This window comes from Lactuca saligna, chromosome 8, assembly GCF_052625555.1.
Source record: "Lactuca saligna cultivar CGN05327 chromosome 8, ASM5262555v1, whole genome shotgun sequence".
Classification (NCBI taxonomy): domain Eukaryota; kingdom Viridiplantae; phylum Streptophyta; class Magnoliopsida; order Asterales; family Asteraceae; genus Lactuca; species Lactuca saligna.
Window position 1 is genome coordinate 27,655,211 of NC_136424.1, and position 14,071 is coordinate 27,669,281.

A 14,071-nucleotide genomic window follows, 5' to 3' on the forward strand; every position below is an offset into this window, starting at 1 on the left:
GTATCTCATAGTTAGCGGAGTGTAGGCGAGGCTCATATCTCTTAGTCACCCGAGTGTGGGCGGGGCCCGTATCTCCTTGAGTATGGACGAGGCCCGTATCTACTTGAGTGTGGGCGGGGACCGTATCTACTAGCTGCATGATATGTGTGGTATGTGGTAGTTTGGGGAGACTCGCTAAGCTTCATGCTTACAGTTTTCAGTTTTGGTTTCAGGTACTTCCAGTAGCAAAGGGAAGGGCTCGGGATGACTGCATTGCACCCACACCATGATAGCAGTCTTGTGACAACCCAAGTTGGTCCGTTACATTTCCCCGTTACGGCTAACGGAATATTCTAGTTTATAAAAGTTCCGTTAATTGGAGGTCGTCAATTAAATAAACATTTCATTTCTTTATATTTAATATGCCGTTAAGTCGTGATTAAAGGGAATAAAAACACATAACACATATTTCCATTTAGTTGGAAATAGTTAGTTTTTATTATTATTACCACTAAATCGAGTGCGACCAAAAGCCCCGTCTGACGACAGTATTGGGTAGAATTCCACTGAGCTCCAACTCCCACCCATATATATAGGGGAGTAAACTCCATTTGGATCTTTTCCACCCTCTCTCTCTACACACTCTCTCTAGACCCGTTTTCACCCCAAATCCGCAACCAAACGCTTCCAAATCGTAAGTCCACTTACCCTAGCTTATTCTAAACATATTGATTTGTGTTTATAGCTTAAAATTCGGACTTAGAATCTATTGAAAAGGAGTTTACGGCCTAAGCTCCTCCTTAGGCCGTAAACACCTTAAATGAGGCCTAAATGACCCCAAAATGTCCCTAAAGGCTTGGAAATAAATTAAGGGATTTGCCTAGGAGTGTTTAAACATTAAATCACATGATTTTAGGGGGTAAAAGAGAGTTTACGGCCCAGGAATATGCCAAGGCCGTAAACACCTCTTAAACATGTCAAAAAGCCCCAAAAACACTCCCAAACCACCCTTGGACTTCATACATAAATTAGGGGCTTATCCTATTGGATTTAGATCATTTAAACATAAGGAATTGGAGGATTAAAAGGAGTTTACGGCCCAGACATGTGTCAAGGCCGTAAACTCCCCAAAACCAAGCCAAAAATGTGGTTTTTGTCCCCCAAATGGCCTTAGACTATTTTTATAAAATGCTAGAAGTGATATAAGGGCTTGAAACTTCATAAACTCAAGGAATGGGAGTTTACGGCCGTAAACTCCCCTAGGAGTTGTCCCTGGGCCGTAAACTCCAATTAGGTGCCCTTAAAGACCTCAAACCCACTCATGCCTTTTGGAATTGGACTTAGAAAAATCCCACTATCAAGATTGAAGCCTTAAAACACACTAGATACCCTCACCATGAGTTTACGACCGTAAAATCATGGTGAGTAGTCCATGGGCCGTAAACTACATATTAAGGGTTTACTCTCGGAGAGTAAACTCCATTCCTAAGCCATACACACCTTTAAACGCTACCCGGGACACCCAAACACTTATCCAAAGTGTTTTCCGCTCCTTTGAGTGTGTATATTTGTTTAATTAGTATTAAATATACTAATTGTATGTGAACATATGTTATCATATGTAAAATAGGTCATTGAGTGTGTTCGAGTCCTTACGTGACACCGAACGCCCAAACGGCACCTTCGTCGGACCTACTTACACCAGGTGAGTTCATACCCCTAAATAAACCTTTTAAATGTTTTTACATGTTTTATAGGGGGGGGATACAAGTTAAACATGTCAATTATCATATCAATCACATGTGATTGATAACCCGCATGTGCAAGATTTTACCACACTGTACACTGTTTTACCGAGTAGGACACTATAATAGTTTTCAATTGTTTTAAAACTCTCACTTATAATGTTTTATCTAAATTCATTTTAAACTGGTTTATGAAAGATTTCCAAAGGTTTTCAAACATATTTTACAAAAGAATACAAATTATGATTTTTCCCCGAGTATAAAGGCTTTTCCTCAAAGTTCCCTTTTACGACGTATATTCTTACTTGTTAGTTACCGCTGCTTCGCTTTCACTTATTTTAAACTCCTACTTGATAACTCTTTCTCTTCGTGATACGCTTATACCTGTTGTTGCCTCTATCTCGCTTATGCTTGTAGTCACTTATACTTGTTAGACGCTTTTACTTCACCAGTTGTCGTTTCCACTTTGTGATACACTTATACTTGGTACGCTTATACTTCACGACTCGGTTGTTCCACACTATACGAATGCACACCATGATGATACGTCTCCACTTATTACACACTCAGTCGTAGTTAGATGTATGTATGTGCTTATATAGATACATATAAGTAACGATTGAAAGACTTAGGAAGGCTCGTCCGCCCTATTTCCTTTTCTTCGTTGAGATGTGGTCTGGTGGGATCGGATGGCCGTCCGAAGGTCGTTTGGTTCATTAGTTATATACTATGTATATGAGTATGGACATACAGGAATTCTTTAGTCAGTTCAGTTAAGAGTCTCTACCTCTAGTCTACACTTACATTAGAAACACACTACCCACTGTTTGGAAGTCTCTACCTCTAGTACAACACTTACATTAGAAACCCACTCCCCTCTAGAAACACATTATCCTCTATTTGGGATGCATCTTCGGGATGCGGCCTTCTCGGTCGTCTAGTTGGTAACCAGAGTCTCCTGTAGGGAGAGCGGACATTGTGTGTATAGATCTATACGGGATTGACACCCCCGCACCCTGACTGCTAGCTACAGTCCATGGCCCACCAAGCCAAGGGGTGACAAATGTCATAGACGCTTGTAGGGCGTCAGGTACTCTAGTCAGTATGGTTACGAGTATCCCGGGTTACCTTATAATTCATTGGCCTTAAGGTAACGGTATCACACCGGCAATTTACACTGTATGCTGGTAATTTATTTTCAGAGTCACATTGTTTTGACCTTACAAGACGTATCTTTCACTTGATACTGTCTGGGGTCTGTTTTCATAGTTTTGACCTTACAAGACGTATCTTTCATTTGATACTGTCTGGGGTCTGTTTTCTCTGTTTTGACCTTACAAGACGTATCTTTCATTTGATACTGTCTGGGGTCTGTATTCACTGTTTTTAGACCTTACCAGCTGTACCTTTCATTTGGTACCTTCTGGGGTCCGTGTTTCTATTTGTTAGACTGAACCAGGTGTGTCGTTCATTCGATACTTTCCTGGAGTCTATAATTCCTTGCCTTAGTCAGCAGTCCTCACTGTTGAGGCATATGTATTTCCCTGATGTCTCTTGCTTCCTTAAATAATCAAATTCAGTATTTTGATAATGATGGCAATTAAGGGAAAAACTACTTTTTTTACCACTTAACACTGACCAGCCTTGGTAGAAGGCTGCTTTTATTAAAGAAAATATAGGATTTTCTGGAAAGAACTCTAATACACAGTAAACACTTAAACTACTACTTATAAAGTTATTTGAATGAAATGTCACTAAATACTTATGAACTCACCAGCATTTGTAAAAATGCTGATACTCGCTTTTCAAATAACTTGTATTCTCAAGTTAGCAATTAGACATGTACACCCCCGGAGCTGTTGATGAAGATGGCTTAGTACCTTGCTGTACTTATTATTTTGTTTGTATACTTTGATACCTTGTAACGTAACCATGTAAAAATTATTACTATTAATGCAATGTTTTGTTGTACTTTGATTACTATATGCATGTGTTGTGATACCTGACACGACGTCATCCACCCCAGAACGTTTCCGCCGTTCCGGTTTTGGGGTGTGACAAGTTTGGGATGTTTTTACTCTGATATTTTAGATATGATACATTGATTGTGATACTTTGAGACCATGACTTATGTTTTTGGATTAAATGATTTGATATCGATGGTTTATTTAATAAATAAAAATGAAAATTTTAGACCGTGTTTTATGTATGTTTCATAATCAAGTCAGTTAGTTTCTTCATGCACCAACACAAGACCATTTACAAGCAGTCAAGCGTATCTTACCCTATGTTAAAGGCACTATGTCTTTTGGTCTTTCATTTCTTCATGCATCTTCACCCACCATTCTTGAGTACTGATTGGGCACGCTGTATGAAGACACGACATTCTACTTATTGTTATTCGGTTTTTCTAGGTGGAAATTTAGTATCTTGGAGTGCTAAGAAACAACCAACGGTCTCTTGTTCTAGTTATGAATCAGAATATAGAGCTTTGACCAACATTGCTGCTAAGATTATCTGGATCACACATCTTCTCAAATAACTTCACATCTTACCTCCCTCACGACCGACCATTTTGTGTGATAATAAAAGTGCTTTGTTTTTAAGTCAAAACCCTATTGCTCACAAACGTGCTAAGCATATTGACATTGGTTATCACTTTGTTCGCGAGCTTGTTTTATCTGGCAAACTTTCTACCAAGTTTGTCCCTTCACATCTACAGTTAGTCGATATCTTCACAAAAATCCCTCCAAGACCTTTGTTTGAGGATTTTCGCACCAAGCTTCGTATCGGTACGCGCGGGGGGGGGGGGGGGGGGGGGTTAATAGCATAAATTTATTTGTTTCGATTATGTAAAGCCTATAGTTTTGGAAATTTTGTTATTTCTTTATCTTGTTTATTGTATTGTTGTATTATTTGATTCTGTACACTTTGTTATTTTTATGTCCAGTTCGTGTCGGGTTTCGTGTTAGGGGTATACCTTGAAATATATCGTGTCATGTGAGGCTAAAAGATTAAGCATGTTGAAAGAGTAGGAGTTTGGTAGGCGGAATTGAAAAACTAATAGTTTGGAGGTGGAATATATGAAGTCATGCCAAGTTCAGATAACAAAATTAAAAGTGTATGAGATGGGGAGGTGGAAGACAATATCATGAGGATGAGAGAGTGGTCAAAGGGGCTCTGTAGTCTGGAAGAGAACGGAAAAACTAAAAATGAAGTCTTGATCTAGACGGTTAAGTCATTTAAACATTATAAAACAACTCAATCAAAAGGTTTTCTTTTACTTATGGTTTTGGGTTGGTATCTTTCTAGTTTATTTAAAGAATTCAAAATATTTGCATATCAATAAACGGGTCATTTTTTAGTCATATTTGAGTTGAATTTCTCAACCCTGATATTATCCGTTTAATTTTCATATTGTGTCGTGTCAACCCGTTTATTTAAACGGATTGAAATATCTTACCCAAACTCATTTATTTTGTGTCAGGTTCATATCGTATTTCATGTGGTGTCAATTTTTACCGCCTCGTTAAAACCAACACAAACGGACTCATGGTCACCCTATTTAATATCTCTTTGAATTTTAAACCAACACAAACGGACTCATGGTCACCCTATTTAATATCTCTTTGAATTTTAGTTGCACCCTTTAAATAACTTTTTTTTGTCCGGTCCTACATACTTCAATTATAAGGGGTAAACAATTATTAGCCAACAATTGTTTCTATTCGGATACTTTACTGATAAGGGTTAAACAATTATTAGCCAACATGTGTATCTATTTGGATGGTCAATTTAGACGATCAAAGTGAACTCAAGCATTCAAGGCAACCCATCTCCAGCTTTCTGATTAAAGGATCGCTTCTTCCATTCCAAACTGTAATCCATAACTCCGAAAAAGATGCACTTTTTCTCGGTCCTTATATTTCTCCTTACTGTATTGGGTATTGTGTTTTACTTTCTAAAGAAACAACAGGATGGAGATGATGGTGAGCAGAAGAATTTATCCATGTCAGCACCATCGGGTCAGCAATCCCTACACAAAGAAGAACGTGTTCAGAGGAACGATTCATTCTCATCACCCTTGCTGGATAAACAGTGTCGACGTTTTTCACTTGCTGAAATTAGGTTGGCCACCAATGATTTTGATGATGCATTTGTAATCGGAAAGGGCGGGTTTGGGAATGTATACAAAGGTAGAGTTGACTTTGGGAAAAGAATTGATGTTGCCATTAAGAGGTTGAATCTTGAATATTCAAGTCAAGGGGCAACCGAGTTTCGGGCAGAGATTGAGATGCTTTCCAAGTTTCGCCATAGTCACATCGTGTCTCTACTAGGATATTATGAAGGATCTACTGAAAAAGAGATGATCCTTGTTTACGAATACATGCGGAATGGGAGTCTTGGGGATCATTTGCACAAAAGAAAAGGTAATGTAAGTAATTCATCTCAGCTGACATGGATCCAGAGACTCAATATTTGCATAGATGCTGCTCGTGGTTTGGACTACCTCCATACAGGTACAGGTGTTGAATCTAGAGTCATACACCGTGACATCAAGAGCTCAAACATCTTGCTGGATGAGAATTTGGTAGCGAAAATTTCTGACTTCGGGTTGTCCAGGATTGGTCCAGCTAAGCTGGTGGGGACCACTAATGTTTATACCGATCAGATCAAAGGCACATTTGGGTACATGGATGCCGAGTATTTCACAACTCAGAGACTGACACGAAAGTCTGACGTGTATGCATTTGGTGTGGTGTTATTGGAAGTGTTGTGTGGTAGACCTGCTCTGGATTTTACATTGGATGAGGAGCAACACAGCCTATCTGTATGGGCCAAAAAGTGCATCAGAAAAGGTAAGATTGATCGAATCATTGATCCCTATTTGAGGGGGAAAACGAGGGCTAAATGTTTGAAGGAATTTGGAAGAATTGCATATGAATGTCTCCTTGCATGTTCAAAGGATCGACCCACAATGACTAAGGTGTTAGCTAAGCTTGAGCTTGTGTTATCGTGGACATTGCAAAGTGAGATGAGTTCTCGTGATCAAAAAGACATTGGAAAATCTGTATTTATTGAGAAGGCATGGTCATTGTTCTTGATTAAAGCTCCAATAAGTAAGTTAAAACTCTTTTATTTACTGTTTAGGATTTTTATAAGCTTAATTATGTTTAGGTTGATATATATTCCATCTTGAAGGCCAGTACTCACCAAAAAATTTGATCATTATATATCACTGATACAATGACCTATAGGAAGATGGCTATGATCATGTACACGTACATGTACATGTCGTTGTCTTCTATTTAAAAAGCCCATAAATAATCTCATGTTAATTCTCTTTCTAAATGTTAATTAATTATTGTTTCAGAAGGTGGTGTGAGTGCTAGAAAGAAACTTGGGCAAAGCATCAACAACAATAAGAAAGGCATGATGACGGAAAAGCATGCCACCACGTTTGTTGAGGGTGGCGTTGCAACTGCTTCTCAGCAGGTGGTGCTACCCGGTAAAGAGACAAAGATACCAGTCTTGAAGATGTTCACGTTTTCTGAGCTTCGGAGTGCCACTAGGAATTTTCGGCCTGACATGGTGATTGGGGAGGGTGGTTTTGGGAGGGTGTATAAAGGGTGGTTGGACAGTGTGACTTTTGTCCCACGGAAGGCTGGTGTTGGGTTAGCTGTGGCCATCAAGAGACTCAACCCCGAAAGTATTCATGGTTTCTCCGAGTGGCAGGTTTGTTTGTTTTTTTGTTACCTCCATTCTCTTGCACTGAAATATTTATTTTGGTGTGCATGAGTTGCGTACGTACTTGGCTTATTATTCTCGTACCTTCTTTACATTACATATATGCACAATTTGTGACCCTCAATATGGATTAGCAACCTATTGTAGGTCCCTATCCCATTTTAAGCAATGTATTTATTTATTTATTTATTTTCGCACTTAAATTATTCCTTTAATTATGGAACGTACATACCTAATCTTCTTAGAATCAATCTCGTCCCTTGATCTTCTTAATCTATGTTGATCCTGGCAATGTATACACGTACGTTCAAGTTCTTTTGAGAACTCAATGATTCGTGAGAACTTGAGAATTTTTTTTTTTTGGATGAAAAAATTACATTGCCTAAAATTAATGGATGGGAAAATAGCACATTGACTGAAGTGGGGAATCGAACTAAAGTAGACTGCCATCATTTGAATCTAACCAAAATAACAAGTAGATAGAGTGATGTGAATACCCTATATCTAACAGAACCGCTCAATAATTGACTGAAAAGTGTTGTCTGATGTAAAACAGCACTAAAAGATCGAAATATGGTAAAAGTGAAACTATGGTAAAGAGATCGGAATATTGTAACCTTTTGTGTCCTATTTTTCCTCTTAGGCCATCTACAATGCATTGAACTCAAATGAGTTCAATGGATTGTCACATGTACATTCCACTTACAATATAACTTTATCTATTAAACTCTACATTCCATTAAACCCAATACAATTTAATGGATTGACACATCATTATATGTGTGTGAGGAGAGAGAGTGTGGAGTTCAATAAGGACCTATTCTATTGAGTGTCATATCATTAACCAACAATGGGGATTTTGAATTTAATGGGATTAAACTCCCCATTAGACTACTATTGGAGTGTAACCATTCTTGCTAAATAAATAGATTTTTAGAAGTATATTATAAAGTGGCAAGATTATCTAGTAGCTAGCTGACGGACGGTAAAAAGGAAGTAAAAATCAAATTGTTAATTTTGTGTGTTTTCATGACAGGCAGAAGTGAACTTCTTGGGAACATTTAGCCACCCAAACATTGTTAAACTCCTTGGCTATTGCTGGGAAAATAAGGAGTTTCTTCTTGTTTATGAATATATGCAAAGAGGAAGCTTAGATCGCCATCTCTTTAGAAGTAAGTGTGTAAATATATATCAACAAATATGGAAAGTTGAATGGTATCTGTGAAATTTGTAAATGATGTGTTTCCGTTTTAAATTGGATTTTAGAAACTTTCAAACCACTTCCGTGGGACATGAGGATTAAAATAGCAATAGGAGTAGCACAAGGCCTTGCTTTCTTGCACACTAGAGAAAAGAGCATCATCTTCAGAGACGTGAAAATGGCAAACATTTTGTTAGATGAGGCAAGTTAAAAACTGATAGGTTTTACTCTGAACATACGACCCATGATTATAATTGCAACCTTTAAGCAATGTTTTGGGGGGTTCTATTACATATTATATAATAAAGAGAATATATATATATATATATATATATATATATATATATATATATATATATATATATATATATATATATATATATATGTATGTATGTATCATAGCAATTTGTTATAGTGAGTTATATATGTTATTACAGGAGTTTAATGTGAAGCTCTCGGATTTTGGACTGGCAAAGTTAGGTCCAGTCAATGGAGAATATCATGTGTCAACACGCGTTATGGGCACCTACGGTTATGCAGCTCCTGAGTACATAACCACTGGTTAGTTCTCTAATCTCCTTGTTCAAGCTGGCACAATCAGCTTGCTGGTTTTACGGATTAATTAAATCACAAGGTTTCTCAGTCTTGGGGGTCACATTGGCTATGGTTTCTTCACTTTTTATTGGGATTTCTTATCTAGCGTTTTTGTTTGGTGGAACAATGCTTGCTTAGTTGCTTAGCTCCACTAGGATAGTATTGCTCTAGTATAGTGGTTGAAAATCAAATCATGCCTTATTATCCCCCACAGAAAGTAAACAGAAATAATAGTCCTATTTAGTCTTATTACTAAACATGCATTGGAAAACTAATTTTAAATGATATTAGTTAAATTGTTAGTGGACTTGAAAGTAAAATGGCTTATCTAAATTGATCAATGATGGTGATTTTTGCTTAGGCTAACAAGGGTTTTTTAAGACATCAATAACAAAGGATGTGATTCAACTACAGGACATCTATATGTGAAGAGTGATGTTTATGGTTTTGGGGTGGTGATGCTAGAGATGATTACAGGATTACGTGTACTTGATCGTAGTCGGCCCTCCTCACAACAGAATTTGGTGGAGTGGGCTAGATTTTTTTTAAGAAATATACAAAAACTAGGAAAAATCATGGATCCACGGTTGGAACAAGTTTATTCATCAAAAGGTGCAATGAAAGTAGCAAAACTCATCCTAAACTGTCTTGAGCCAGATCCAATTCGCCGGCCTTCAATGGAGAAAGTGGTGGCACGTTTACAAGAGATCAACACAATCAAATTATAACCAAGGAAGTCAAGAAGCTAACACACAGTATTCGATGATCCCAACCATGAACAAAAGGTTTGGTAATCATGGAGTGGATCGATCAATTACCCATCTGAATAATATCGATGGCATTATCATCAAGGTTTTACAATTTATGTTTATTAGTGTGTATCTTGTAGATGCATGCACATTCTAGATGTATTTTTATTGCATTTGTAACATCATAGTTAGGTCATCTTAGGGGTGTCAATTTATGACACGGCACGACAAAAATACACGACACGAAACGAAATCGGGACGAAATCAAAATTCGAATTCGTTTTCGTGTCGTGTTCGTGTCAAGTTTAAAAAACACGATGTCGTGTCGTGTCGTGTTCGTGTTTACAAATCCACACGAAATTGACACGATTGAGCATGTATTTGTCGTGTTTTCGTGTTTGTCGTTTTTATCGTGTTATATATGATTAAATATGAATTAAATAAAATAATAGTTATGTAATATTATCTTTGTCGTGTCGTGTCGTGTTGTCGTTTTTTTAATTGGTTCGTTTTCGTGTTAGTGAGAAAAAACACGACATCGTGTCGTGTCGTGTTCGTGTTACAAAAAAAATTGTCGTGTCAGACAAAAACACGACACGACGGCCCGATTTGACAGGCCTAGGTCATCTTATGTGTAGTGTAGGCTCATATCCTTTTGTATTTTATATATTTGTTTTCCGGTAAGAACTTGTCAATCATGAGCCTAAAGTCCTCCAAGCAAATCTCTCATCTCCCTACAATATCACCCCTTCCCTTCTTTTATTGTGTTGTCTCAACGGCCTAAATCTTAGGACATATTTACCCTTCTATTTCCTACAAAAAAAAAAAAAAAAAAAAAAAAGGCAAGTGTTGTCCTTAACCCCCAATCATCTGCTGAAAAATACTACCACATTACAAACATCAAAGCTATCATTCATGTTATCCTTAAACTTGATGAGTTGAACAATAATGTTTGACGCCAACTTTCGAAATCACATTCTACATGTTTGGAGTGTTTGATCACATTGATGACACATCTAACCCAACAACACGGGATGAAATTGAATGTAACAAACTTGATGAAAGTATGAAACTTTGGATCTATGCAAGGGTATATGCCTTTCGAAATTTTAACAAAAAAATTTGAACAACAGATTTGCTTAAATGATCGAAAACAGTTTAGCTTCTCAACTGGATTACAAAGGAAAAATTAAGCTATATAAACTAAAATGAAAGCAACAAAAGTTAAAATATGTAAACAAAACGTTGTACAAAATAAAGAATAGAGGACATGTGACGACCCAAAAATTGTCACAAAAAATTTTCATTTTTAAAAAATCAAGACATACATCATGTGTCTTAAATAGTCATAAAACAATGTATCAAAAACATCATAGTAGAATAATCATCAATACAAAAATCATAAAGGGATGTTGTGCAATCATGTTAGATCCTTCCTTTTCGAACTGGAAGTACCTGAAAATATTAAACCACGAAACCATAAGCACAAAGCTTAATGAGTTCCCCAAAATACCACATACCATACAAATCAGTGGGCCCAGCCCGATCGTATATTTCAACCCAAACATACAATAGTGGGTCTAGTATTGGGGTATATTTCAACCCAAACATACAATAGTGGTCATCGCCCTGGGGTATATTTCAATCCAAACATACAATAGTGGGCCCAACCCTGGGGTATATTTCAACCCAAACATACATGCAAGAGTCACAAAGACAACTAGCATCCTACATAACACAATTCAGTGGGCCGGCATTGGTGCTTTTGACCCACGACTATAGTGAAGAGACTCACCTCGCTAATGCAATCAAATGTCAACAACCCACACAATCAGGAAATAGGTACTAAACGCCACCTAGATTACCACACAAGATAAAGTTTTAGGCCATCTTTCTAAACTAGAACTTTGACTAAAAGTCAACGAGTCAAAAGTCAATCCTCAAAGTCAACAGTCAAATCAAAGTCAAAATTGCCAATCAGCAGCCCTGCATGTCATGGGCACTAAATGCCAAAACAGTTGATGATCCCCCAGTCTCCACATCGTGACAGCCTAAGGCCACGTCGTGGGGACTGGTCTAAACAACTCAAACAAGCTTAATTCATTTTCTTCTGATTTCAAGAGCTCCAAAGCTCAGATTTGGTCCTTTCCAAGGTCTTAATTGATAAAGTTTCTAACTTTATCCCTTAAGACATTCGTATAAGTCTAGATTTAGGTTCTAGAGTCCAAAAAAAGGCAACTTAATGCATTAATCTCTTAATCCTTCAAGCCAAACAACCAAACTTTCTAGGAGGTATTCCTTATCTCAGAATACCATAAAAATCATTGCTTTTTAGACATGTATGTCCAATGCATGTCTTAACATAAGCTATGTCAAAATGAAGGGAAAATGAGATCAAATCCCATGTATGATGCCCAAAACTCACTAACTCTTCAAATCCATTGAATAAAACCTTTAATGCACCACAAGGATTCATAAAGTTGCCAACTTTATGACATCCTACTATCAAAACATTCCCAAAATATGAGAAAATGGATAAGAAGCATAGATCCAAGGCCCTAATGCATGAAGATTTGAACATTACGCACAAGAATCCAGAAAATACTCAAACAGAAGTTCCAAGCTTGCCAAGATGATCTCACAACCTTAAAACACACGGCTACAAATTAAATTGTCACGTCGTGGTGATGCCATCACTATATCTGGCAACCTAGATTTTCTTATAATTAAATAAAATTCATACAGAAGGATTTGTATGTTATAGAACAACTTGAGAATGAAATTACAGCCAGAGAAACATAGACTCCCTCTTCCCAGTTGTACCGTTAATTGTACCCTTGATGCCTCTCGAGCTCTCTAACTCGATGATGCTCTTTATTTCTCTTTTCGGTATCCATCTCCACTTCAGTGTCATGTTTTTAGAGGATATTTGGGATTGCTTATTTAAAACAACTTATGATTTTAATAAAAAGTTTATTAGCTTATCTAGTGTCAAAATACTAAAATAGACTTTTTTTTTTTTTTTTTTAATTTTAATTGGGTTGGGTGGCTTCAAAACCTAAACTAGTTGTTACCTTATGTGTTTGTTTGTTTCTTACTAGGTTTTCTGATTAATAAAATTCCATCATTCTAAAAAAACTAACATGAGGGAGCTAATAACACCGGATATTAACTCTAATCCTTTGACATTTTGGTATAAAAGGGTGAGTATAATCTCCAATTCTTGCATAGTATATGATAATTACTTTAATACGTATTATAACTTAAGTAACCACTAATATGCAATCAATATGTATAATATCTTAACCAAGTACAAACATGAAGTTCATCAATCTCATATAATCATCTTCCCAGTTTTATCATATACACCCTATTTTAATGACTTGGATCATAAAGTGAATTAATCATGGGGATTACATATGGGGTTCGCTAAAAAAACACTCTATTTTACCATATAGACACTGCTAATTTATTAAATTATTTTTATTTATTGAAATTGCATTATTTTTCGGGAAAAAAAAACTAGTTACAAGTAGTCAATCTTTTGATAAAGGATGTCCATAGTGTGTCTATTTAGCAACATTCTTACATTTTTATACCTTTAATTAGGATGAAAAGATTTTAAACTTCAAGCTTCAATAGATCGTCTTACACGCCCCCAAGTTTGCGCCTCAGCTTTTCAAGAGAAGAAATGAGACTGAACAAAGTATGTGAAATTTAAACCTAGTGGTCAATGAAAGTCGATGCATCTCAACAAGTGATCATAGGCGTCACACGACTTGCCACATGACTTGAATGTCGTGTCAGTATGTTTGCTTCACCTATGTGACTTAGACATCATGCCCTTTGTTGTGTCGATTGTTCTTAGCTAATACGCACAAAAACACTGAGGTGCACTTGTAACGTTTTCATTGTTAACTCATGCATTATCATTTATACTCTTCACAATTTTACGAGTAAAATTAGATGAAAATTAATACACCAATATCATCATACTTGTACAATCGAATTTTTATTACAATTAAATAATGTTTATAACGCACTCGGTTACAGAA

General features: G+C 36.8%; 1 protein-coding gene across 1 annotated transcript; it reads left to right on the top strand.

Annotated features, from left to right (window-relative positions):
• Window positions 1-5,489: 5,489 nt before the first annotated feature.
• Window positions 5,490-10,483, top strand: LOC145011003 (uncharacterized). The gene is made up of 6 exons (XM_078969609.1): window positions 5,490-6,844; window positions 7,099-7,460; window positions 8,509-8,644; window positions 8,739-8,875; window positions 9,111-9,234; window positions 9,682-10,483. The coding sequence occupies exons 1-6, from the start codon at window positions 5,626-5,628 to the stop codon at window positions 9,993-9,995; spliced, it is 2,292 nt and encodes a 763-aa protein (XP_078825735.1). The 5' UTR covers window positions 5,490-5,625; the 3' UTR covers window positions 9,996-10,483.
• Window positions 10,484-14,071: the final 3,588 nt, after the last annotated feature.